The sequence below is a fragment of the Leopardus geoffroyi genome, chromosome C2 (genome assembly GCF_018350155.1).
Source record: "Leopardus geoffroyi isolate Oge1 chromosome C2, O.geoffroyi_Oge1_pat1.0, whole genome shotgun sequence".
NCBI lineage: Eukaryota > Metazoa > Chordata > Mammalia > Carnivora > Felidae > Leopardus > Leopardus geoffroyi.
Genome location: NC_059333.1, coordinates 803,022 through 829,727, shown reverse-complemented (window position 1 = coordinate 829,727; position 26,706 = coordinate 803,022). Strand labels below are relative to the sequence as shown.

Genomic DNA, 26,706 nt, shown 5'->3' with positions numbered 1-26,706 from the left:
GATGGTATTTTTCTAGTTTTGTAATTTTCCTATGATGAGCACATACCTTTTTCATAAGAGAAAAAATAATAATTTTTGAAGACATCATTGCTGAGCTCTTGTGAGGCAGAAGGCACCTCTGGGCCCCCAGCAGGGGCCTCCTTCTGCTTTGCAGACTCACGTGGTCCCCGCCCCACCTTGGAGAAGGTCAGGCCACGTTGGAGCACAGGTGTCAGTTACGGCCTCCTGGTGGCCGCGAAACGAGTCATTTGCAAACCCCACGGCTTAGCTCACACACGCGTGCAGCTCAGGCCCCCACGGGTCAGAGCGTGTGCAAGGCCTGGCTGGGCACCTCACTGTTGTCAGCGATTCACACAACGTCTTCCTGCCTCTCCCAAACCCGCCAGAACAATAACGCTTTGGCACTTCGCAGATAAGCGGCTCAGACTGGGGGAGCCAGCAAGCAGGGGGCAGCCTCGCACGGGGGTGGGGGGGGGGTCTGAACCTCCATTTGTCTGAACTGGAAGCCGGGAAGCGGGGCACCATCGCTGGAGCACACACAGCGATGCCCATGGCGCAGCTGGGATGAAGTCAGAGGCAGCAAGTTCACAAAAATCCCACAAAGTGGGTATGGGGCAAGCATTGGAAGAAATCTCAGAGCAATCATTGAGAAGTGTGATTTCTGAAGGACTTCTCGAAAGTTTATTATGGTTATACAACTGTTGTATGTTTTTAAACTAGAAAAACATTTAGGCCGATATTAGATACGTGTCAACAGCCCCAGCTCTGGAGGAGGTCTTCTGGAACCTTCTCTGGGGCAGGGGTGGGTCTGGCCACATCTGGAGCCCACCCCACAGGATCCTAGGGTGGAGCCTTCACTCTCGTCCTCAGAATCAGGGTCTGTCTCTCTATAATTGACTCTTGAACAACACAGGTTTGAACTGCACAGGTTTGCTTATATATGGGTTTTTCTGAAATATACAATATGGTTCCGTAAATGTGTTTTCTCTTTCTGATGAATTTCTGAATAACCCAATAACTCTTTTCTCTAGCGGACTATTGTAAGAATGCAGTGTATAATACACATAACATACACAATATGTGTTAATTCCTGGTCAACGCTAGACTATTAAGTTCTAGCAGGCTTATATTACACCCGGGTGTTGGTCTACACGAGAGTTTGGTGACCCCGCCCTGTGCCGTGAGGGATGGTTCATGGGACGGTTGTTGACTTTGTTTTCCCATAGTGAAAAATTGAAGTATCTTTTCCAAATATGTATCTGCTGACCGGTGAAGAAATATTTACATGAACAATGACTGGGAAATCTGACAAAGCAATGTATTTGAAACATTGAAACCATCGGAGGGCCGCTTGTAGGGAGATGGGTGAAGGGAGCGATTCCATAAGATGTCTGGGTTAGAAACAATCCAGGGGGCTGGAAGGAGATTCGTTCTGCCGGACATTCCTGCTCAGACTTTCGTAAACTCGGCTGCAGTTTCGCTGTGCTCCGCGAGAGCAGACCAGCCGTCTGGCCCCCAAAACAGAGGAAGAAGCTTCCCGAGTCCAGGAGCCCAGAGGGGAGCGCAGGGCGCGGTGACTCACTCCCGGGGAGACCCCCGCCCTCCGCACCGCCCCCGCCCAGCTCCTCCTCCTCCGCCCAGCCCTCCGTCCCTCCCTCCGTCCCTCCTGGGCTGTGACTTCCCTGCGAGAGCAGAGACAGCTTCTCTCTCTCCCTCTGCTCGCGCAGGCCTACCCTGACCCCTGCCCTCGCTCGATGGTGACACTCCGGCGGTAACATGAAGCTGGCCCATGCTCTGGTGCCTCTGCTGCTGCAGGCCTGCTGGGTGGCCGCTCAGGACGTCCCGGGCAATGACAGGGCGGTCGCCTTCCAGGGTGAGTGCCTGGCCGCATCTCTGACCCTCTGCTTCTGCCGTCCCGGGAACCTGGGCCAGACCCTTCCCTTGACATAAGAGCTGGGGTGCCTGGGGGGCTTGAAATTCTCCGACGCGGTCCGCGGCTCCCACACCCCGGGTCTCCTCTGCTTCTCCGGTCTGCGGGGCGTCAGGCTGGACCAGGGAGGAGGCCCCTATGGGGAGGGCGAGCACCACCCAGGCCTGGGCCTCCAGGGCTCCTCCAGCAGCGCGAGGGGCCGGGTGGGGGCTGTTCTTTCTCTGCCCCCCCCCCCCCGCTCATTCCATTTGATTCCCAGCCTGGCAGGCAGTGGAGAAACTTGCCCCCCCCCCCCGCCCTCCCCGTGCTGTCTCCTTGTTCCCAAGGTTCTGCCGACGAGGGAGGAGCTCCCTGCCCTCCAGGCAGGATTCCCAGGACCCTCCTGGGGGCTCTCACAGCCACCCTGCCCCTCACCGGGCACCTGGGGGAGGTGGCCTCCGTGTGCCCAGGGGGGTGCAAGGTGTGAGCCTCAGGCCCCTCCTCCCCACCCTTGGCCCAGACTGCCCTGTGGACCTCTTCTTTGTGCTGGACACCTCTGAGAGCGTGGCCTTGAGGCTGAAGCCCTATGGGGCCCTGGTGGACAAGGTCAAGACCTTTACCAAGCGCTTCATCGACAACCTGAGAGACAGGTAGGAGAGGCCACGCCTTTACCACCAATCCCACACTTCTGTGAGCTTCTAAGGGAGGGCGGTGGGCCTAGGGGCCCGGCAGGCAGAGCGAGCCTCCTTTCTCATGGAGGAGCGCTGGGTGGTGGCCAGGCCACTCATGCACCTCCCACATCCACAGTGGTTCAGATGAGCCAGGAAAGGGCTGAGTTTGAGATGGACGAGACCAGTCGGCCTGGTCAGCCAGGAGCCTGGGGGACAGTGCTGTGATGGGGGCTCCCAGGACCCCAAACATGCCTCCCCGCTCCCCAACTGTGTGAGTTTCAGGATTTGGCGGGAGGCTCTGTGGCTCCGCCTTGTGCCTGAAGAGGGCACCCCTTGCCACTGCCTGGACGCTGACCTCTGCCCATGTGGACGGCAGAGTCTGAGTCCTGGACCCAACATCCCAGTGTCCTTAGTGTCCTGGTCCGAGGAGCCCAGAGGGCCTGCCAGCTTCGTTCTGGGTTTGGGGACAGCACACTTCATTCATTCACTTACTCATTCATCTGTCTGATGAGTCTGCAGCTGTGGGGGTGGGAGTGGGGGTGGGGAAGCACCGGCAGTGGGTGTGGCTGACAATAGGACACGCCCATGGGGGGGGCAAGGCCATGGGGGGAGGGTCATAGTCAGAACCAGGCTCCTCCCCCATCCATTCAGCTGTGCAGGGCCCCAGCCCCAGTCCTTAGCCAGTCCCTGTTGACTGACTTGATGACCAGGGCGCTGAGCTTCCCGCCCACCATAAGGGGGTTGCAGGGACAGTGGGTGGGGGCTGCCCAATGTGGGGCATATGACCCGAAACCCTGAACTCAGCCAAGTGTCTGAGCCCCTGAGGTCTGATACCCCCTCCAGGTGCCTGTGGCCTCATTATTCAATTTCTTATGCCTCAGTTTCCCCGCCTGTGAAATGGGGTGAGGTCTTCCTGCTCTTGATGCTGTTAGCGTCACTGTAGGGGCCTCGGTCACCCCATCTGCTGAACAGGCTGAAAGACATCTACCCCAGGCTCCAATAGAGCAAACCGCTGAAAGCCTCCAGCCAAGGCGCACAGGGGCAGAGAGAGGCAGCCACTCAGATCCACGAGGACCCCCCCACCAGTGTCCCACTTAGACCTGCTCTCCGCCTCCCCTGTCGCCCTGCCCCCCTCCCACCCATGCCATCCCTGCCCCGCCCCTGTGGCTTTCCCGATGCACACAGCTCCTTACCCAAGGACCCTTGAGATCAGGGGATACGGTGGTCACTCACTGGCTGGGGCTGGCTCTCCTGGCCACCCCCACCCCTCCATGCTGGTCCCAAGGGCAGAAACCCAGCATCTAGGGCCCACAGGAAGTCCAGTCTGGGCTTGCTGGCCCCTGCCTCTCAGGGTGTGACGGGGCCAGGCAGTCGGTCCACCTGTGAAATGGGAGACCGCACGCGGGGAGCCGGGGAGGGAGGCCCTGGAGGTGCCCACAGCAAATGCAGCGCCAGGACCTGGGAGAGCCCACCAGTCTACCCTGTGCTTTGTAGGTACTATCGGTGTGACCGTAACCTGGTGTGGAACGCGGGCGCGCTGCACTACAGCGACGAGGTGGAGATCATCCGCTCGCTCACACGCATGCCCAGCGGTCGCGATGTACTCAAGGCCAGTGTGGATGCGGTCAAGTACTTTGGCAAGGGCACATACACGGACTGCGCCATCAAGAAGGGGCTGGAGGAGCTGCTCGTGGGGTGAGTGCCGTCCATCCACAGCTGCGGTCTGGAAGCCCGTGCGTGTCCCGTGCAGGCTACACGGCTTCCCGACGCAGCTCCCGGCCACCCCAGGAGCCAGTCCTGGTGTTCGAGGACATCACACTGATGGCCACCACCCAAGGGTCACTGTCCACCCCCGGGCTCCCCCTTGAGCTGTCCACTGTCTCAACCACTGAAGGTAGAGGGGGCCATGGGGCCGGAAGTGCCCCAGTAACTGCAGAGATGGTGTCTGCAGTCAGAGACAGAGACACAGACGTCAGAGTCTTCCTGTAGGGCGCCAGTGTCCCCCGAGCTGGCTCCACACACGACATCCGAACTGCCACAGTGAATAGTCAACAGCATCTGTGGTTGATCGGGGGAGAGGATCCCCCCCTGGCTGCAGCTCAGCCTGGCCACAGCCCCCCATGCCCTTGGCCACAGCCCCCAGGTGCCCCCAGCCACAGGCCCCGGTGCCCCCCTGGCCACAGCCCCCTATGCCCTCGGCCACAGCCCCCAGGTACCTCTGGCCACAGCCCCCAGGTACCTCTGGCCACAGCCCCCAGGTGCCTCTGGCCACAGCCCCCAGGTGCCCCCCTGGCCACAGCCCCCAGGTGCCTCTGGCCACAGGCCCCGGTGCCCCCCACTGGCCACAGCCCCTCATGCCCTCGGCCACAGCCCCCAGGTACCTCTGGCCACAGCCCCCAGGTACCTCTGGCCACAGCCCCCAGGTGCCCCCAGCCACAGGCCCCGGTGCCCCCCTGGCCACAGCCTCCCATGCCCTCGGCCACAGCCCCCAGGTACCCCTGGCCACAGGCCCCGGTGACCCTCTGGCCACAGCCCCCAGGTGCCTCCGGCCACAGGCCCCGGTGCCCCCCTGGCCACAGCCCCCTATGCCCTCGGCCACAGCCCCCAGGTACCTCTGGCCACAGCCCCCAGGTGCCTCTGGCCACAGGCCCCGGTGCCCCCCACTGGCCACAGCCCCCCATGCCCTTGGCCACAGCCCCCAGGTGCCCCCAGCCACAGACCCCGGTGCCCCCCACTGGCCACAGCCCCCCATGCCCTCGGCCACAGCCCCAAGTGCCCCTGGCCGCAGCCAAGGACGGCTCTTCTGCTGACCCCTCCCACTACCTGTGGTCAGGGGTCCCCCCGTCAGGGTGTCTCAGGGGAGCCAGGACCTGTATCTCCCCCTGGATATGTATGCGTTTTCCAAGATGGGGCTTGAGAGCAATGTGATCCCGCAAGCCTTTATTTTCTGTTTTAATATCCTTGATCATAGCCCACTTTATAGGCAGGACTGACAGAGGGAAACCCGTGCCCAGCATAACAGGAATCAGCCTTCTGAGAGTTGCATTTGGGTCTGGGTCTCCCTCTGGGGCTCTGGCCCCCGGCTCCTCACCTCCCATCTTGGGGGGTCTCAGCTGTGTTCCAGGGGTACCCTGAGCTGTTAGAGTTGGTGGAGGGGGTGATTGAGGGGCCTCACCCCCGCCCACCCCCTGCAGGGGCTCCCACCTGAAGGAGAACAAGTACCTGATTGTAGTGACTGATGGGCACCCCCTGGAGGGCTACAAGGAGCCGTGTGGGGGCCTGGAGGACGCCGTGAACGAGGCCAAGCACCTGGGCATCAAAGTCTTCTCGGTGGCCATCACGCCCGACCACCTGGTAGGAGCCCCTGCGGGGCCTGCTCTATGGAGGGGCGCCGGGCACAGCCTGCGGGGTGCAGAGGGGCAGGCATCGAGCCGCAGGGTGGGGGCCTCAGGAAGAGCAGCGGTGGGGTGAGGCCGGGCCCCTAGCAGCCATCAACCTTGTCCCTTACCCACACCAGGAGCCACGTCTAAGCATCATCGCCACAGACCACACGTACCGACGCAACTTCACAGCGGCCGACTGGGGGCAGAGCCGGGACGCGGAGGAAGTCATCAGCCAGACCATTGACACCATCATTGACATGATTGTGAGAGGCCGCTCTACCCTCGCGCCGGAGTCCGGAAGGCCGGGAAATCCTGTGGCCCTGAATACAAATTAATTCCACTTTTCCGTTTCACTTTTCAGAAAAACAATGTGGAGCAAGTGGTACGAGCCCCTCCCTTGCCCTCCCGTCCCCCTTCCCCTCTGTCTCCTCGGCCTCTCCCCTGCCCCTCCCTCCTTGGCCCCCCTCCCCCCACTGTCCAGGACATCACCAGCCCCGTCCCCACCGCGGGTGCCCGCCGTCGGAGCTCAGGCCGTGCGCCGAGCCCTGTTCTCTAACGTGTCTTCTGTCCTCCTGCAGTGCTGTTCCTTCGAGTGTCAGGTGAGTGTGGGGCCCCGCCCACCTCTGGGGACACCCAGGATGCTACCTCGGGCTGACCTTTCTCTCCCGTCTTGCAGCCCGCCAGAGGACCTCCCGGACCACCGGGTGACCCCGGGTACGAGGTGAGTGGTCGCAGGCCCCCTGGAGGGAGAGAAGTGTGGAGTACAGCACTGGACAAATGTCCCTGCAACCTGAAGTCCCTGGTGTTGGGAACGCGGTGGGACCCTGGGCAGCTGTCCTGAGCCCCCACCGAGCACCCACTCACACTAGGTGTGGGGACAGAGAAGGAGCCCCTCCCTGAGCAGGTGTCCCCGACCATGGGGAGACAGTCCAGTGACCCTGTGGCCGATGCCAGGGGCGAGTCTGGCCAGCTGGCCTCCCAGTCCGACAGCTGGCCTCCCCATGGCAGAGGGGTGAGCATTCGCTGGTGCTTTGCTCCCAGAGGTCCACCTTCATGTGGGCTGGGCTGCAAACGTGGGGCCCAAGGCCAGGTGTGGCCAACACTTACAACTTTGACCGCCCATCAAAGTCCAGGGTTCTGGCACTCCTAAAAATGTTAGATTGCATGGCCATGCAGCCATATGGGCACCACCCTCCGGAGCTGAGCCGGGCCCCCTCTCCGGCCCAGGAGCCCTGCACAGCAGCAGGAATGGGGTGGGGTGCTGGAGACAAATGTTCAGGGGCCAGCCGGGCGGCATGGGGCAGCACAGGGTCCGGTGGGCTCTGTGGGAGGGGGTGTGTGCCCCTGACCTTGCAGACCCCGGGTCAGGCCACAGGTGACAGGGAAGGAGCCTGAAAACCCTGAAGGCCGATGGAATATCTTCTTAATCCTTTTCTTGTGAGCAAGTTGGGGGTCCTTTCCGTCAGGTTTTTAGAAATAAACAAAAATCTTCCCCAACCTTGACCTGCTCTGTGTTGCAGGGAGAACGTGGGAAGCCAGGTCTCCCAGGAGAGAAAGGAGAAGCCGGAGACCCTGTGAGTGCCAAGCACCTGACCTCACGGGTGGTGGGTGCTGACAACCTGAGGCTGAGAGAGGAGCCGGACTGTGGAAACTTCTAGAAGCATGGCTGGTTTCTGGGCACCATGGTCCTGTGGCCTGACCCTGAGAGGACATGGCCCCAAGGGCAGAGAACGCCAGAAGATGCTGCGCAACCATTCCTTCCAGTACATTCTGCCCAGGCCTCCACTCAGGCCCAGCTCATGCCCCTCTCCTCCTAGGGGGCATCCTAGACCTTCCCCATCCCCCCTCCTCCTGGGCCCTGATCTCCCCTCTCCTCCCTGGACTCCACTGAAGAGCCCCCAGGCCTGGGAGGAGGAGCCTTCACATCGGGGCTGCTCTCTGGGACTCGGGCCAGTGGTCAGCCAGCCCGGTCTCTCTGGCTGACCAGGCCTGAGCAGAGTGGGGGTCAAGACAGACTGGGGGGGTCGCTATGGCTGCCCTCAGGGCTGCCTAACATACCCCCTCCTCTGTGTTCCAGGGAAGGCCTGGGGACCTCGGACCGGTCGGCTACCAGGGGATGAAGGTACGTCTCCCCCTCCTCCTCCAGAGCTGCCGGCCTGTCCTGGGGCCCAGTGGAACATATCCGGGCTCAGCCCAGGGCATCGGGCCCCAGGACACCAGTGACACCCTCTTTCCCCCTCTGTCTGCTTTTTAGGGAGAAAAAGGGAGCCGAGGGGAGAAGGTGAGTAAAGCAGGGCTTTGGGGCACAGAGCCACCCCCCTCATGCACAGGAGCATGACACCGCCCATCTCCAGGGTGTCTGAGCTGTGACAAGCTGTGGGGGACCCATCCCAATTCCCTGGGAACTCGCCCTGTATTGGAGGACCACCCCCTTCACTCTCCCTTCCTGTCTCCACAGGGCTCCAGGGGATCCAAGGGCTACAAGGTGAGTGTGGGGGCGGGGACATGTCTTCTGCCCCAGAGGGGTCCTGTCTGACCTTCGTGAACCCTTCTTTGGCCTTTGTGCCTTGCAGGGAGAGAAGGGCAAGCGTGGCATCGATGGCGTGGACGGCATGAAGGTAACCCCGCCTGGCGGGAGAGCTGGTGACTGGGAGATGGCCAGAAAGGCAGAAGCTATTTCCTGCCAAGCCCCAGGCCCCAGTGGACCCCAAGCCTCCAACCGTCGTCCTGGTGGGGCTTTCCTGGGAGGGGATGGATGAGCCAGAACGAAAGTCTTGACCTCTAAATCTGCCTTCCTCCCTCCAGGGGGAGATGGGGTACCCCGGCCTGCCAGGGTGCAAGGGCTCACCCGGATTCGACGTAAGTTGCATTCTGTCACTCACATTTTAAGGCTAAGTTCTCGTGAGCAAATACGGACTCAGCCCTTCTGGAGCTCTAAGAGGTCACGGGCAGGCTGTACCCAGCCCAGACCTGCCTTTTCAGCTTCTATTTGTGTGCAGCCCAATGACTGCTGCTGAAGGCCGAGGACTGACCTCCTACAATTTCTTGTCAGGGCGCTCAAGGACCCCCAGGGCCCAAGGGCGACGCGGGTGCCTTCGGACTGAAAGGAGAAAAGGTTGGTGACGTCGGGCAGGCCTCCCTGTGTACCCAGTATGAATCAGAAACCCTCTTGGAAGCAGATTCTCCACCCACCCTGCAAGGACCAGGCCCCCAAGTGGGCAGGCAGGAGGCCGGGGTGGAGAGAGCACAAAACCAAGCTACAACCAAGGGCAGGCACAGTCACCCAAGGGGGGCGCCCCCTGTGCTCCCTGCAGCCCCATGTCACTGAGCCTCGGATGAGCCCTGGGGTGCATCACACTGCCCGCCTGCAGCAGACGGACGAGGTGCCCTCACGGCCTAGAATCCGTCTGTTCATGTGAAAGTCACCACTTAACAGCAAACAGGAGGCAGAAAAGTAAATAATGAGGACCCAAGGTTTTGAGTCCAACTTAGAGCACAGCTTTCTGCTCTTGGTGCTTTTCCGGCGTTTTCAGCAGCAGGAAGTGCTAAGAAAGATGGAGAAGTAAGGTTGACTGAACGCGTCCTAACCATGCAGTCCTCCTGGACCGGATTTTCGGAATCCGGCCGATTGCTTTGTGGGCCCCGGACCTGACTTTGCCTTCGATGACTACAAGTGGGCTTGCCCCTCTGCACGAGGGGGACTTGAACAGCAGACGACACGGGGAAGTGGCTTCTGCAGGATTCCTGTAGAGATTTGGGTGGTTGGGAAGGTTCTCAGAGTCCAAGGTGTGCTTGGTCGGGGGGTGTGGCCCCAAGTCTGGGTGAGGGGGACTGGTGCAGGGTCACTGGTGGCCCAGGACTGCCGGGCGTAGCCTCCCGCAGGCTGACCTTTCTCATCATTCCAGGGTGCGCCTGGAGCTGATGGGGAGCCCGGGAGGCCGGGGAGCACAGGGCCCCCTGGCGATGAGGTGAGTGTTCACGGAGCCCCTGAAGCAGCCGGGGGTGGGGTGCGGGGGGAGCCGGGAGGGGCCCAGTCCTACTCTTGTTCTCCCCCAGGACAGATGGGGGAGGGGAGGGGAGGGCGGGAAGTAGGGAGGCGGAGGGGGGCCCGGGAGGGGCCACAGCCCCGGGCCCAGTCCTACCCTTGTTCTCCCCCAGGACAGATGGGGGAGGGGAGGGGAGGGCGGGAAGTAGGGAGGCGGAGGGGGGCCCGGGAGGGGCCACGGCCCCGGGCCCAGTCCTACCCTTGTTCTCCCCCAGGGCGAGCCGGGGCTGCCTGGTCCCCCGGGAGAGAAGGGAGAGGCCGGCGACGAGGTGAGCGCCCCACGTGATCTCCTGTCCCAACTCCAGGCCCCGAAACAGAGTTCCCATCCCAAACTGATGTTGCTTGTTCCTCTTAATCCCAGGGAAACCCGGGACCGGACGGTGCCCCTGGAGAAAGGGTGAGTGGGGTGGGGTGGCGTCTGGGCCGGCGTGGCCGGCGTGGCTGACAGGCACCGGGGCTTCTGTCTGAGCTCAGTGGACCTCAGTCTCTGCGAGGCCGGCGTGTCTGGGGGGGCTCAGCCCGCGCCCAGCTGGAGCCCCTTCCTCGATGCCGTGTCCGAGCTGCAGTCTCACCTCCGTCCGCTGTTCTCCGCACAGGGCGGCCCTGGGGAAAGAGGACCGCGGGGGACCCCAGGCGTGCGCGGCCCCAGGGGAGACCCGGTGAGTCACTGTTCATTAAGCTGAGACCCCACACCCCAGGAGGGGGCCAGAGACTGCGGTCAGGTGAGGTCAGGCCGTCAGCCTCACAGGACACATGCCACCAAGTCCCTTTGGCATCTAGATTTCACCCACACCCTCACCTGCTGTTTTCCCGAAGTCTGTCTCCCCGGCTCTGGAAGTGTGGCAGCCCCCCTCCCCACCCCGGACCCCGGAACACCTCGAGGGGTGTGAGCAGGGCGGAGAGATGGGGGGTGTGGGCCCAGATGAGGAGTGCAAGGGGCGGGGTTATCCCCCCCGCCCATCACCGATGACCAGCGTGTGCAGGGGAAACCGTCACACACACGCGCGCACACACACAGTCACACAGAGACACACAGCCACACCGGGACTCACAACGGCCATCCCGGATGCAGCACGGGGAATAGTCTGCACAGCACTGGCTCCTCACCTGTCATCGAGTGCACGCCTCTCACTCGGGTGGCTGCACGGCTCCTCCCGTGTCACGATTCACTCAACTCACCATCACACATCTGGGCTTTTCCAAACACCTGCAGCCCCCAGCAGCCCCTTAAACGTTGCAGACAGAGCTCACACTCTGGAACGGTCCTTTCTTACAACTTGAAGAGCGGGAAAGTTGAGAAGCCAGGCCCACACGGACTTCGTGGTCACAATGGCCCAGCAGGCTTGCCGAGCTGTGGCCCGCGGCGCAGCCTCCTTCCAGAGCTTTCTGTGGCCCTTGGTTCGTTGGAAGGTTCTGCAGGAGCTGGAGGGCAGACACCAGAGACTGTGCCTGGTTAGAGGAGGGGAGCGCCCACCCCCACCGTTCCGGAGCCAGCAGGGAGGGATGATGGTCTTCAGACCTGGGTGAGGACCTGGCCTTCTCGCTGCAGAGCAGGGCAAGGCTTCATCTCATCCCGGGAACAGGACACCGTGGAGGCCGTGTGGTGCCTCTCGCTGTGACCACCCTGGCAAAACCGCTCCTCCTGAGGACGTGTGTCTGGGTGTCCCAATGGGGAGAGCGAGCTTAGCCTGAGGCCAAGGTCACTGAAAGAGAGATTTGCTTTCTGCCCCGTCCTTGTTCCTTGTGCACTGCCCAGAACCCCCCGGCCCCCAGGAGGGCAGGGAGGGACACTGAAGCAGGGCTAGCATGGCCTGACCCCTTCCAAGCCTACCGTGCTGAGATCAGGGAATGGAGGGAAGGCCAGGCCACACCCCAGGAAGTGCCCAGAGTGAACAGAGGCCGGCAGGGGTTAAGCGGGGCTCCAGCTCCTGAGACCCATCAGTGAGCCTCACTGGACAAGCAGCTAACCTCAGGGGCTGCCTCCTGAAACCCCGAGAACCTCCAGATGTCCACGTGCCTGGCCACCGTATATCAAAACCCAGGGGGAGGATGAGGCCAGGCCCACGGTGGAGGGTGGCCCTTCCTGATCTGGCCTCTGTTGGCTCAAGAGCTGCGGGACCCCCAGCCTTGCCCAGCAGCCACCCGGGCAGCTTGACCTCTCCTGGCCTCCACACTCACTGGCTCACTCCTCCCCAGGGCGAAGCTGGACCCCAGGGTGACCAGGGACGAGAAGGCCCCGTCGGCATCCCCGGAGACCCGGTAAGAAGCTGTCTGGGGGTGGGGGGCCATGTCGGCTGCCAGCAGAAAGGCTCCAGCAGCTCCTGGATTTAAGGGCAGTCCCTCTCCACCTATGACTCAGGGGACTTCCTGCAGGGGCTGCCCAGGGTCAGGAGCCAGTGGTGGGGGGCAGCCGGGGTGCCCAGCTCCTGTGCCCCTGTCACCTGGCAGGCGTCTGCCAGGATGCAGAGCTCAGGGAGCACACGCCCAGGCGCCCCCCAAGCTCTGCCCTCAGAGTGGGTGAGAGGGGCGCCTGGCTCGATTGGCACTGGAAGATGGCAGCAAGGACTTGAGGGGCCCTGGGACCCCTGGAGACACCCCCTGGCCTGGTGGGGCAGGGTCACCCCATACTGGAGATGGTGTGTTTGAGCCCCCAGGAGACACCAGGTGAGGAAGAGGCTTGTTCAGCGTTTGGAATCCAGGTGTGAGATCCTGGTTGGAGGCAGATTTGAGAGTGTCAGTGCATGGAAGTTTCCAGAATTCCTGGATGTGACACCTTCCAGATGCCATGCTGGGGGAGGGGACGAGGGGAGGAAAGTGGGGGCTGAGAAAGCAGAGGGCCAGAGCGGGTCTTGGCCTCAGATGGAGCATCGTCCCCAGCACAGGGGAGGGGTCTGCCTTTCTGCCTCGTTGTCAGGTCATGTTGTTCCAGATCAGGGAGGAGCTGTGGCTGTGGGCCTGAGGTGACCACCCCCCAAAAGAGCACACAAAGGGGCTGGGTGGGGCATGTCCTCCCCACACGCTTCAGGGGACCCCCTCGGGTGGCCTAGACCCTCTCACCCTGCCCGCTACTCTGTGATGGGGGTCGCTCGCTGGGTGTTTCCAAGTCCTCCCTGCAGGGGACGAGGTGGCTGCCTGGCCTGCAGGAAGGACTCTGAGCTGAGACTGGGGACCTCCCAGTTGGCAGGAGGAGGGGACAGCAGCACTGGTGGGCACAGAGTTCCAAACAGGACAGCCAGGATGAGGACAGCAGCTGCGAGTGGGGGCCAACCGTGGCGGGGCCAGGCCTGGGGCTCTGGTGGGCCTTGGCTTGTGGCTTTGAGTGTTTTGGTGGCTTTTCTTGTGGAGAGAATTTGGAATTGGTATTTTAACAAAAAGGTGATTTAAAAAGCAGGAAAGAAGAAGCAGCCACGATAGTGTTGCTGAGTCTGCTGACGGTGCATTAAAAATGCACCTGGGTCCATTCCAGTGTGGGGTGCAGGGGGCGTGAGCCCACTTCCGTGGACCCAGCTCGGTGGGAAACTCTCCTCACACATAATTCCGAGCCGGGCTCGCTGGGAGCCAGCCACTCCCAGGGTCTGTGGCCGCCTGTGAGCAGAAGAGGCACCAGAGGACCCCGGAGCTGCCGGCACAGAGCCAGAGAATTCTGAGTGTCTGGATCCCCCCTTCTTGGAGGAAAGGGGAGTAGTGTCTCTCAAAATAGGCGTAGAAGTTCCCTGGCTTGTAGACACAAGACCCCGTAAATGGGCCACCTCACCTGTTTGGGAGAAGCGGTTAAATCAGTAACTCTAGCAGAAGAAAGGCTTGCGTGGAAAAATAGTTCTCCTGTCCCCGTGCCCCCCTCCCCCCCCCCATAGGGACGGATTCTTACTTTCTTCTAAAATTTAGTTTCTTCTAGAATCCTTTCAGACAAAGCACAGGGTGTGAGAGAGTGCGGGGGTATGCGCGTTGTCTACACAAACAGCATCTCACCACGATGCTTTTTGCCTGATCCACTTGGGGACCGGCCAGGTCAGCCCCCACAGGCTCCACCTGTAAGCCTGCAGATGCCCCTGTCTAGTCCCTTGTCAACACGTATGCAGGCGGCCTCCGGTATTTTGCTTTACAGAAAAATACTGAAATAAATATCAATGTCCATCTCTCTGTCTCTTAGCTCCTCTGGTCTCTCCATTTGCCCAATGATCCATCCGTCCATCCATCCATCCGTCTTGAAATACTTGCAAGGCTACATCCAGAATGTAAATTCTTAGTAGCATAATGTCTTGGCCAAATGATGTGTGTATGTGTGTGTGCACGCGCGCGCGTGTGTATGTGTTATTTGCCAAATACTTCTACTTGACCTAGCCCCACTTACGTGCCCCCCAAGAGCGTAAAACAGCTGCTGTGTTCACACCTCTGCCCGCAAGAGAGATTCCACCCCGTCTGGGTGTCTGTGCACCTTGGGAGAAGGCCTTGTGCGCTCGTGCCTTGCGCCACGGTCTATGGGAAAGGCCGAGTGTGGTCTCTCGGGTTTCCAGGCCGACGTGTCCCTGTCTCAGGCTGTTCCTTCCGTGGTTGGTTCTCCGCTGGGTCTGTTTCTGTGCTGAGGTGCAGGAGGCTCCTACCCACAGACCTTTTTCCAAGTTTGCAGTTGCATGTGGCTCCGTCCCAATATCTTGTGGTTCAGGATGTCCCGCTCGTTTACGAGATTCTTTGCTTTCTCTTTGACGCATCTGGAGGATCTACCAGGGTTCGAAGCGAGGCGGGCTTGACCTTTTCTGTGACTAGGGAGCCGGTCAGCACGACACCGACCTTTCCTGGCGACGGAGGACACCCATCGGGTGTCAACCTCTCTTCTCTGCATCTTTCCGGAATCCCTGCCCTCTTTCTGCCCCTGTTCTAATGAGGCGTCCCCCCAGGAGGGCCTGCTCTGGCCGCCTGCGACGTTCCCAGGCTCCCCTGCCTTCTTCAGACGGTGTGACTGCTCTACAGGATGGTCAGTGTGGCCAGGACAAGCCGGCCACAACCTGGTCCTTCCCCGTGGCAAAATTCAGGAAGTCGTTCAAGGCGCTGGGACATAAGACACTAAGAGGGGGAAGTGTCGCCGGCGTTTACTCCAGTAGCACCTGCTTGTCTCAGAGTAACTGTCACTGTAAAGCCAGACATCACCGGAGACAGCTGGGGGCCGGGGAGGGTGCTGTGTCCCTCCAGCCCGTGGCCCAGCTGGGGAGGGTCGGCTCTCTGGCCACTTGTTCACCTGAACCCTCCGTGAGGGGTGGGGAGGTTAGGTGGCTGTGGAATCTGGTTTGTCCACACTGGACGTCCGCCTTCCCGGCCTCGGCACAGTTTCTGCCCCCAGGGCTGCCCTCCTCCCGACTCCGTTGCAGCCCCACGACTCCAGACCCGCTAGGCAGTTGGCTTCTGCGCCAGGGTGTCCGTGCAGAAGTTTCTGGGAGATGTGTTTTCCCAGAGCAGAGGAGGGATCCAGAAACTGGAGGGAGGGGTACAGTCCCGCTGTAGCCCCTGCCAGGCCTCGCCTCTTGTCCCTGTGGGGGGCACTGCCACCTCCTTGTGCAGACGCCAGCACTGCCCACCAGGAGCAGGGGGGCCCCTCGGGCCGCATCCCAGGAGGCGCCCACCCAGCAAGCCAGCTGCTGAGGCAGCTCTGCAGAAACTGTCCCCAAGCGTGGCCCTCCGCTGTCTGCTGGGTCGCCTTATTCCTGTCTCCTGGGGCCCCGGACACACCTCCCACTGGCCTGGACTCTGCTTCCCATTCTCCCTCCTGGCCCCCATTTCAGGTTCCCAAACCTACCCCTGGGAGCCCCAAGTCGGGGGCTGCTGGTCCTCGCGGTCGGCGAGCAAAGCCCCAGGTTAAGTGAGTGACGCTGACCCTGCCTGGGCCCAGAGCTGGACCCTCCTGGGGTCACAGCAGGAGCCTCCCGGCTGACCTCTGCCTAATGGGACAGGCCAGATACGGGGAGTTGTGCGCCTTTGTGAGAGGGACTAGAGAAGAAAAGTCTCACCAGGAGGCATCAGCTCGATGATGGGGCTGGGAGACGGGCCTCTGAGTCCAGGGTCATGGCTGGCAGGGTCCCCAGGGGCCAGGCAGGCCAGCCGGCTCCGTACGTGGTTTGTGCTCACCCCTTCTTTGGGCCTGGCTGGGTATGTCCCTGAAGTGCTCAGGGGACCAAGACTCTGGACCCAGAAAGGTAGGCAACTGGCCTCCAGGGAGAGGTGTAGACCAAGCAGGCCAGCCGGCATGGGTCTGGGGCCCGGAGGGCTGGGCTGGGGCTGAAAGGGGTCTGACAGATGTATCATCTTTGCAGGGTGAGGCTGGACCCATTGGACCTAAAGGGTACCGAGGTGACGAGGGGCCCCCGGGGCCTGAGGTGAGTAGCCCTCCCTGCCCCGGCCCCAGACTCTAGCCCCTGCAACGGCCCTTAGGACTGGGGAGCACCCCAGTCTACACACACACACACAAATGTTTTAGGGCATTTCATGGTATCTGTGCCTTTCAGGAAACATGGAAAATGCAGAAAAAAAATAAAACAGAGAATTTAAATCTAAACCATTACCACCCAGAGATAAATAATATAAACATTTTAGCTTATTTCTCTCCAATTTATTTTTATTTCCATATTATGCCTTATAAATTTGGCTTCACAAAGTTTTTTCTTTTTAATTTTGCCATTTCGAATGTTTTCTGAAACCCTAAAGATTTTGTAAACCGCGGCTGACGTGTGCTTGCTCAGTCCCGCCCGTGCCGAGTCCCTTTGTGTCTCTGAGCTCTGGGGTTGGAACTCCCAGCCCCGGAGGTAACGGTCAGTAGGCACGTAGTGCCGCTTCTGGTCCTGTCCTGGGGGTGCTGTCTGGGTGGGCTACTGGGCAGGAGGTATGGACTCCCCACCATCCCTAGGATGATGGATTTAAAGATCCTTCTTTTAACATTGCTGTGCTGATGAGTAGAAATGTTGTTTTATTTAACTCAGCCTTCGTTTTCCGCAGAGAGGTGTTGTGCGTCTGGGCCTGCCCTGCTGGCTGCCTGGATGCCCACTTAACTTTCCCAAACCCCCTCCTCCCCTCCTTAGGGTTCCAGAGGGGCCCCAGGGCCCACGGGACCCCCCGGAGACCCCGGGCTGATGGGCGAAAGGGTGAGTGGTGGTCCCAAGGGCCTGGGTGGGGGTGGTGCCGGGCTGCTGGGGCCTGGGAAGCCATGGTTCGAGCCCCGGGCTTCTACCGGGAAGAGCGTACATGTGGGGCGTGAGGGTCCCAGGTGCAGTGTCTGGAGAGGTGCGTCCTCCACAGGCGACTGTCCCCTCTGCGTCTAGGGGCACCACGGGCGCTGCAGTCACTGTGGTCCTCGTGCTCATGGTGCTCCCCACAGGCACTGCCCCTCCTGCTCCAAAGTCTGGGGACACGCAGGGCAGTCCTGGGCAGGGGGATGCCTTCCGGGCAGAAGAAGCCCCTCGGGGCACCATCCCAAGCCCGGCGATTCCCAGTGACAGGACTTGGTCTGCTCTCCACAGGGGGAAGACGGCCCACCCGGAAACGGCACTGAGGGCTTCCCTGGCTTCCCTGTGAGTGCCCCAGACTCCTGTTAGCACCCCCTCTGGCCAGCCGGGTTGGACCCAGGACCATGGGCCGGACCGGGAAGCCGTGGTTGGGATCATCCAGTGGGCACCCCCCACCCCAGGCAAATCAGAGCCTGGCCTGACTGTCCCGCCTTCCCCTGCAGGGCTATCCAGGCAGCAGGGGCCCCCCCGGGATAAACGTGAGTACACGCCCACCATCGGGCTCCTGGTGTGTTCACAGGCACGCGCACACGTTCACACGTGTCCCCAGCACAGGCGTGGAGCTGAGGCCCCTCCCACGTGTGTCTCAGCCCGTGGGTGCCCCTGCCTGGCCCAGGGGTACACTTGGCGACCGGCACTTCCCTCTGGGCTCCCAGGGGCTCAAACCTCGGGGTGTCCTCTGGCTGGCACTCAGCCGCAGGAACATGTGCCTGCTCTGGGGTCACTGTGTCTCCTTTATCTTGTCCTTGTAAAACTTCTGCTTCTTAGAAAGGAAATGCAGTGCTGTTACAGACAGTAAATAAGGCTGACTGAAAAGGGAAAGCTGGTGGAGGAGACGGCTGGCCGGAGGCCGGTGCCGGGTGGGAGAGCCCCAGCTGAGGCCCTCGCCGGAGTGAAGATGTGGCCCTGCCCCCCACCCTCCCCGGGAGCCCAGGCCCTCGGCACCCACCCCACCCCTGGGCCAGGGTCCCAGCCACACACACACACACCTGCCCCTCCGGACCCTCCGCCACAGTGACCGCGTGTTCCCCTGTCACCCGCAGGGCACTAAAGGCTACCCGGGCCTCAAGGGGGACGAAGGAGAAGCCGGAGACCCTGGAGAGGACGTGAGTGCAGAGCTCACTGGGGAGGTTGGACAGTCACCGCCGGGGGTTGTAGAGGGAGGCAGCCGTGTGCCGCCAGGGCTGCTGAGGCTCTGAGGGCAGGCGTGGGGCCATCGGGGCACAGCGAACACGGACAGAATGCAGCGGATGGCTAGTCGATGGTGGTTGTGTCTGGTGACACTGTGCCGTTCCCTTCCAGAACAACGACATCGCACCCCCAGGTGTCAAAGGAGCCAAGGGATACCGGGGCCCCGAAGGCCCCCAGGTGAGCGGCTGTGGCCAGCCGGGGTAGGGCACACTGGCGTTCTGAGGCTGCAGAGGGGCAGGGGTGGGAACTGCGGGAGTGGGTCTCCGGGGAAGGGTTCAGGGAGGCTGGCACTTTGACAGCAGGGTTGGGAGGGAACAGGCAATTTCAAGGGTTGTGGGGAGATCAGAGAAGGGGGAGCAGCCCGTCACCAGGTGAGGGGTGAAGAGAGTGCAGCAGAGCCCGGGGTGGGTGGCTGGGGGGTCCCCTGTCCATCAAGGTGGCACAGTCAGACTGGGGCGAACTATCCTCCCGGTGGTGAGTGCCCAGATGGTGAGGGCCATGCCCGGCCCACCTGCTGGCCCCCGGGCAGGGAGTAAGTGCCAGCCAGTGATTACAGAATGATGGCAGTTAGGGACTCTCCACCAGCCCTGAGCACGCAGGCCTTCAGGGGCTCCTAATGGGAAGCGGGGTCAGCCCGAAGGCCAGAAGGGTGAGGGTGGGCTTGCTCAGGGCTCCCATCAGACCTGCAGCTCAGGAAGTGATGCGCCCTTATCACTTTTTTCCGGTCCTTCCTCGGACAGGGACCCCCAGGACACACGGGACCACCAGGGCCGGATGTAAGTGGGTGTCTGTGAACGTCCCTGGGGGGCCGACCACTCTGGCTAAGGATCCCGTGGGGTGGGGAGCCATGACGGCAACGGGGGCATGAAATTGTCATGGAGGAACACGGGGTGACCACATATCAGTGACCACTTCAGGTGCCCCTGCTGCGGGGTGCCTAGTACTCTGAGTCAGAGCCGCTATCCCAACCCAGTCCCACTGTGGTCCGCGGGGTGGCAACTGGGGGACCAGTTCAGCCCCTGGTGCCTGCGTCTCTTCCCCTCCAGGAATGTGAGATCTTGGACATCATCATGAAAATGTGCTGTGAGTATCTCTCATCTTTGAATAATTGTCTCAGTTGGAAGGAACTAGGTCCCACCGGCCCCAGCGCCCACTGCTGGTGCCCACGGAGGGACCATTTGAGCTGCGGCAGGGAGGGAGACAAAACAGGAAGGGTGGGAGTGTGCCCCACCCACAAGAAAGTCCCCAAAGGTGGAGGGCAGGGGCCAAGCCACTGTCACCCCCACCGCCCTTCCCCGGGTGGCCCGAGCGCCAGGCAGAGCAGCCTACCCTGGTGAGGGTGGTCCAGGCGGGTGGGGAGCTGGCAGAGGGTTTATGACCTGATTTGTAATACGATGTGGGATCTCGACTGGAATGTAACTCATTTCTCCTCTTTTCCCCAGCTTGCTGTGGTGAGTCATTTGAATGTTTCTTGAGGGTTCCCTGTGGGTGGCAGGGCTATGCCCCCTCCTCCCAGTTTATCCTGTAGAGCAGCAGGGGACCTCACGCCCTCACCATGCCACCGTGGCCTTGGGGCGCTGGCCTGTCCCTGTCCTCGCCGCAGGGACCCACGCGGCCAGCCACAGGCAGGGGCCAGAAGCCCCGGGGTCCCGGCTGGGGGTGCAGCTCTGCTGAGGGGGGCCCTGGGAGGCCCCAAGGGCTGACCCCTTCCTTGCCTGCAGAGTGCAAGTGTGGCCCCATCGACATCCTCTTCGTGCTGGACAGCTCGGAGAGCATAGGCCTTCAGAACTTTGAGATCGCCAAGGACTTCATCATCAAGGTCATCGACCGGCTGAGCAGAGACGAGCTGGTCAAGGTGAGTCACACCCGCCCTGGTGCTTCCCAGGGACACCAGGCTGGGAAGGGGTGGGTCCCAGGGCCCTTGTTCCTTAAAAGCTACAACCTCCACCCCCCAGAGTATGAGTGTGGTGGAGGGGGGCCTGTGGGCCAGGTCGGCCTGGGACAGACGGTGGGTGGAGGGGTGGCTGCTGGGACCCCCACGTCCCCTCCTGACCTTGGCGTGTGACACGTGCAGTTTGAGCCCCGGCAGTCGCACGCAGGGGTGGTGCAGTACAGCCACAACCAGATGCAGGAGCACGTGGACATGAGGACCTCCAACATCAGGAACGCTCAGGAGCTCAAGGAGTGAGTGCGGCGGCGTGCCCGGCCAGCCCCGCCCCCTGGCAGCCCGGCCCGCCCCCGGCCCCGCCCCCGCCCCGGCACTGACAGCAGGTGCTCTGGCCCCACAGAGCCATCAAGAAGCTGCAGTGGATGGCGGGGGGCACGTTCACCGGCGAGGCCCTGCAGTACACGCGGGACCGGCTGCTGCCACCCTCCGACAACAACCAGATAGTGCTAGTCATCACGGACGGCCGCTCAGACACCCAGAGGGACCCCACCCCGCTCAGCGTGCTCTGCGGCCCAGACGTCCAGGTGGGGCCACCCCCGCGCCACCCGCCGCCCCTCCTGCCCGCCCCCCCCCCCGGAATGTGGGGGACCTTCTCCACCGGGGCCACGCCGACACCGCCCCTCCCCTACAGGTGGTCTCCGTGGGCATCAAGGACATGTTTGGCTTCGTCGCGGGCTCCGACCAGCTCAACGTCATCTCCTGCCAAGGCCTGGGGCCCCAGGGCCGGCCAGGCATCTCGCTGGTGAAAGAGAACTATGCCGAGCTGCTCGAGGACGCCTTCCTAAAGAACATCACCACCCAGATCTGCATAGGTGGGCTCGGGGTGGGCGCCGCACTGGGAGGGCCGCATCGGGGCGGCCGAGGCGAGGCTCAGCTCTCAGCCCCGCGACCTCCTGGCCACGGGGGCCCGGCACCCCCCGCCAGCAGCACCAGGGCCTCCCCACAGGCCGCCTCGCACTGGTGCTTGAGGACGCCGTGGCGCAGCTCCCACGCTCCCGGTGCGGGCGGCACCGTGCTTCTGGCACTTCCTCCCGTGAGCGCTCGTGCTCGCCGTGGTCCCGGCAGGCGCATCCGCACGCCGGGGCAGGGGTTGGCCTCGGAGCCCAAGACCACTCAGAGGCCCCCGCCGCACAGCACGCCTTTCTGGGCCCGGCCCGGTGGTAGAGCTGGGTCTGCAGCGCAGGCAGCTGGTGGACGGCCAGACACAGCTGCCGCGGTCAGATACGCCTGCCTGCAGCCACCCGGTCGGTGTCGCCCGGGGACAGTGTGGCGCGGGGTGTCTGACCTGCAGACCGTCCTTTCTCCTCGCTGAGCTTCGGCCAACCGGTCCTCGGAAGGGGCCCGGGCTCTGCCCCCCGCTCCGCCCCTCACTGGGTTGGTGTGAGGGCCACAGAATAGCAGGCGGGGGCCCGGCCCAAGACCTCAAGGCCCACCCTCGAATAGGGGGGCGCCCCTTCTCGGCGGGGCCGAGTGGGCCGGGTAGATGCTGGCCAGGTATCTGGGAGTGCCACCTGTGCACATGGCTACTCCACGCCTGCCATGCGGGAGCTTTGCCGCCATTTTTGCTGGGGGGTTACAGCCGGGAGGGTGGTCCGCGAGATCGCTGGCTTCACACCGCATGGCGTTTTTCTCTCTTACAGACAAGAAGTGCCCAGATTACACGTGCCCAAGTGAGTACCCGGGGTGCGTGGACAGGGTGCCGGCGGGGGCTCCCGGAGGAGGGCGAGAGATAGGGGGAGCCCAGGGCGGCCGAGTCGGGGGGCCCCGGCCGCGCACCAACACGACCCCCACCCCGCAGTCACCTTCACCTCCCCGGCCGACATCACCATCCTGCTGGACGGCTCGGCCAGCGTGGGCAGCCACAACTTCGACACCACCAGGCGCTTCGCCAAGCGGCTGGCCGAGCGCTTCCTGACGGCGGGCAAGACGAACCCCTCCCACGACGTGCGGGTGTCGGTGGTGCAGTACAGCGGCCCCGGGCAGCAGCAGCCAGAGCGCGCGTCGCTGCAGTTTCTGCAGAACTACACCGTGCTGGCCGGCACCGTGGACAGCATGACCTTCTTCAACGACGCCACTGACGTCAACGACGCCCTCGGCTACGTGACGCGCTTCTACCGCGAGGCCTCGTCTGTCCCAGCCAAGAAGAGGCTGCTGCTCTTCTCTGACGGCAACTCACAGGGGGCCACGGCGGCGGCCATCGAGAAGGCGGTGCAGGAGGCCCAGCGGGCAGACATCGAGATCTTCGTGGTGGTGGTGGGCCGCCAGGTGAACGAGCCGCACATCCGCGTCCTGGTCACGGGCAAGACGGCCGAGTACGACGTGGCCTATGGCGAGCGCCACCTGTTCCGCGTGCCCAGCTACCAGGCCCTAATGCGTGGCGTCTTCTACCAGACGGTGTCCAGGAAGGTGGCGCTGAGCTAGCGCCGGGGCCCCTCTCCCACCGCGAAAACGGGAAGTAAGATGTGACGTGAATGTGCCTGACCAACCTGATGAGCTGGATGTTTCTAAAGGAAAGGCTTGAAAAGCCGCGTGTGTTTTGCCCGCCCCTGGGGTCCCGGGACCCTGCCAGCGCCTGCCCCGCTCACCATGTTAGCAGCCCCCCACCCCCAGCAGGCTCTGAATCCCCGAAGGCGCTTCCCCCTTCCCTGTCTGGGGGGTCGCTTGAGTGCGGCCTCCCCTCCCGCACCTCCCGCATAGTCTGACTTTTCTAATCCTGCACAATTCTTTAGTTAGCATTTCATGTACACTCTCAAAAGTCTGCTAGTAAATTCGTGTGAGACGGTGGACGCTTCGTTTTTGGAAAGCCAAGGTCGAGAGCATTTTTAAAACATGACCCCTGACGAGTAGACTCCTCCACATAAGGTTCTCCTCCCTCAGGGCTCAGACCTTGGTTCCTGAGGCCTCGGGCCACAGAGCTCAGGGCAAGCGAACGCTTACACGCTGACTGGTGTCTCCAGAAAACGGCAGCAAACGGTGACTCCCCAACCCAAAAACCCGGAACACAAAGGTGCTACCCTGTAGACCCCTGCCCCATCTACTCAGAGGCCTGGACCCCTGGGCCATCCAGTGACACAAAGTGATGTGTTTAAAAAAAATAATAAAAAATAACCCAAAGCTCTTTTTCCTCAAGAGAGTGATTGGTTCCACATTTCATTCAAGATCCCGTTTATTTGTTTGTTAGTTTTATTTTTACTCCTTCCTGTGTTTTTTCTCACTGTGTCCATATCAGAGGCTTTTTGAAATAAAAGTTTTCACTCCTCTGTCCGCGGTCATCTTTCTGTGGAGCAAAAAAATCCCAGCAGACCCGCACTTCCCACAACAGGAGGAAACCGTGGAGATGGTCGGGGGTCCGGTCAGCAGGCTGACCTCCTGCTCGGCACCGGACGGACAGCCCTCTCTGGGGTTGGGGGAGGACTGTCCACGGATGGGGAGGGGCAGGGAGGGGCCCTGACACCCTGCGCCACAAAAGCAGAAGCGCGTTAGGTCTCAGAGGGCTGGGAGAGCTGGCCGGATCCAACGAGACGAAACCCCAGAAAGGCCAGCCTTCTGGCACCAGAAACGGCCCGCGAGTCCCTGAGGAGGAGGCAGCGGGACCGGCGGGCCCCGTGGAAAGCTGCCTGGGAGACCCGGCCCGGGGCCAGAGAGAGGTGGCAGGGGGCCGTGGCTGTCCCTCCACAGGAACGGCCCTGGCCTCAGGAAGGTCAGAGTGGACGGGGAAGCACAGCCTGGCTCGGGTTCCCGAGGAGGAAACGCACCCCCGAGTGCTCGGCGCCCTGCTGCAGGGCCTGCCAGGGGACGAGGGGAGGGGGTGGGGCCGGCGCGCTTCGGCCCCAGGGGTAAAGGAGGGCAGGTGTGCGGGCACCACAGGCACCAGGGCCAGGAGAAGCGGGTGGCGGGAACCGCACGGGGTCCTAGCCGGGGAGGATCCTGACCAGAAGGGGCAGGGACGGGACACCCTTCACCGGACACACGTGGAAAGCCGGGCAGTGGGGCCAGGGCACGACTCCAGAAGAGAACAGCACCCCCACATAGCATCGGTGGGTGTCGGCACAGTCTGCAGGGGAGTCTCAGAGACACCCAACCTCAGCCCCTGCACTGACATCACACATGCGCGTGACGAGAACCAGACAGCTGCCAGCACGGAAAGTTTCCACTCACTCGGCCGACATCCCGGGGGCCTGTTTGCTGCAGCGTGACCCCAACGTCCGCCCGCCCGTCACGCCCTGCGAGCCCCCAGCCTGAGGGATGTCCCTGCAGCGGCCACAGATCCTGGCTCCTTCCCCACCACCTGCAGCCTGGTCACCTCGAGCCGGTCACCTGCGCCTCACCTCACTCTCATGAACTGCAAAATGGGTTCATAAGACCGTAACAGCCACCTGGGAGGGCCGCAAAGAGGCCCGAGGCCACCTGGTGCCCGTCACGGGGAGGCCAGAGGGCTGGCTGGGGAGGACAGCAGGGGTCCCGGTGAAGAAGGTGCCGGCTCCAGCCCCTCCCCTCGACCCTCCAGGCACAAGGTCCCTCCTGGTCGCCCCAGGTCTGCACCCTGGTCAGGTGGGGTCTGTGGGTTTTTCCTCCTGCCTGGGAGGGGTCATCCCGAGACCTCTCCTGAGGGAAAGGGGGAGAGCTGAAGTGTGTGTTTAAGAAAGGACCGCGTCTGCAACCCCCGAATCATCTCTCTAACTGGAACCGACGGCTGAGAACCCAGGTCTGAAACCAGGCCACACTTTGTTCCCTGCTGCACTTCTTAACCCCTCGCCTCCCGACGTCCACGAGGAAAACATTAGGAGCCCCCTTCACATCAGGGAACCTGACATTTAAAAAATACGTTACGAAGGAAACTGCAGGCTCCATCACGCCTGTGTCCGTTCCAAGCTTACGAAAGCAATATTTTAGATCATGGCATGAAGTCTTGAAACATAAGTGCACAGCCAGCTACCCCGTGATTGTAAGGGGGGCAGTGATCCGTTCCTGGGCCAGGAGCAGCCGGTGCCCAGCAGCTCTGCCACCGGCCCCCCGAGCTTCCCCTGCACACCGTTGGAGCTACAAGGCACGGGCTTGGGGGAGGTGCCGGACGCCGCCAGGGCGGCCTTCCGTCATCACTCCACTTGTCCCGACCCAGAACCGCGGGGGGCCAATCCCAGGCCTCTCCCCAGCCCTGCCACTCTCCCCTTTAGGAGCCTCTGGGCGCCGTTCCCTCCTCCTCCTGGGAAGAGTGGTCCTCGAAGGAAAAGGGAATGGAGAACTGAGGGAGTGCTCGGGGAGGCTCCCTGCCAGCCCCCACCTGCTGACCCAGGAAGCTCCCCACACTCTGTCCACCAGCTCGGGGGTCCCATTGTCCCGGCCTTGCCCCACGACACCCCCAAAGTCCGTCTCTCCAAGTGTGAGGGGAGCCGGAGGCCCCCCCCCCCCTCAGCAGACCACCACCGCCCACCCATGACCAGCTCTCCCTTCTCAGTGCCAACAGCCTCGCTGTCCTGGGTCTCGGCGGTGAATTCCACCTGGACAGCGTGAGGCCCGCAACCCTTGCTTCCTTCATTCACATTTGTCAGATGTCTCTCCGTGTCCTTCGCTTTTGATCTCTCCAGCCGCGTCGTTTTAGGCGCACATTTTGTAGATGGCCCGTAAAGGCATCTTTCCACCCATTCTGACAGTCCTTGCTCTTTATAGAAAAATCAAACACATTTACATTTGCTATTACCACTGATATTTGGTCTTCATCATGCATTTTCTATGCTAAGGATATGCAGGAAGGTATATTTTTCTAAGACTTTTGGAAGCACGTGGGCAGCACAGATCAGAGAGCTGCCCTGGCCAAGACCCTCGGAGCCAGCCCCACCAGGGGGATGTCTCTAGCCCAGAGTCCCCATCTGCTGGTCTGGCAGCCACTTTCTAAAGAGACAGCCAGCCATGTGATACCAAGGGTGTGGCCTGTCCAGCTGCCGAGACAGTGACACTTAGGGTCCCCTGGACACTGAGAGCCCACCTCTAGAGTTGAGTCTCAGGGCCTCCTCAGGGAACACCAGTGGAACCCTGACAACACATCAGAATGGCTGAACTTAGCCTGACTGTGCCAAAGGTCAGGAGGACACGAGGCTTGTGTGTGGCTGGTGTTGGCACGAAAGGACACAGCCACTTAGCATCTCCTCAGTGGTTTCCTAAAGTCATACATGTGCTCACCACACCACTCACCCCTCCACTCCTGAGTACCGGCCAAGAGCGATGAAAACCAGTAGGAGAATGTACAACCTTACTTATAAGAGTCAAAAGCCAGAAGCAAGCTGACTGTCCATT

At 61.9% G+C, this 26,706-nt stretch overlaps 1 protein-coding gene across 1 annotated transcript; it reads left to right on the top strand.

Annotated features, from left to right (window-relative positions):
* The first annotated feature begins 1,652 nt into the window (after positions 1 to 1,652).
* On the top strand, positions 1,653 to 23,544 carry COL6A1 (collagen type VI alpha 1 chain). The gene is made up of 35 exons (XM_045501088.1): positions 1,653 to 1,873; positions 2,430 to 2,559; positions 4,075 to 4,275; positions 5,775 to 5,934; positions 6,098 to 6,226; positions 6,325 to 6,345; positions 6,542 to 6,562; positions 6,640 to 6,684; positions 7,484 to 7,537; positions 8,041 to 8,085; positions 8,218 to 8,244; positions 8,422 to 8,448; positions 8,537 to 8,581; positions 8,769 to 8,822; positions 9,016 to 9,078; positions 9,869 to 9,931; positions 10,224 to 10,277; positions 10,370 to 10,405; positions 10,605 to 10,667; positions 12,205 to 12,267; positions 16,311 to 16,373; positions 17,073 to 17,135; positions 17,511 to 17,561; positions 17,720 to 17,755; positions 18,320 to 18,382; positions 18,579 to 18,644; positions 19,208 to 19,243; positions 19,514 to 19,550; positions 19,910 to 19,918; positions 20,189 to 20,322; positions 20,542 to 20,651; positions 20,756 to 20,939; positions 21,047 to 21,227; positions 22,056 to 22,085; positions 22,214 to 23,544. Exons 1-35 carry the CDS (start codon positions 1,777 to 1,779, stop codon positions 22,834 to 22,836), a joined length of 3,084 nt encoding a protein of 1,027 aa, XP_045357044.1. The 5' UTR covers positions 1,653 to 1,776; the 3' UTR covers positions 22,837 to 23,544.
* Positions 23,545 to 26,706: the final 3,162 nt, after the last annotated feature.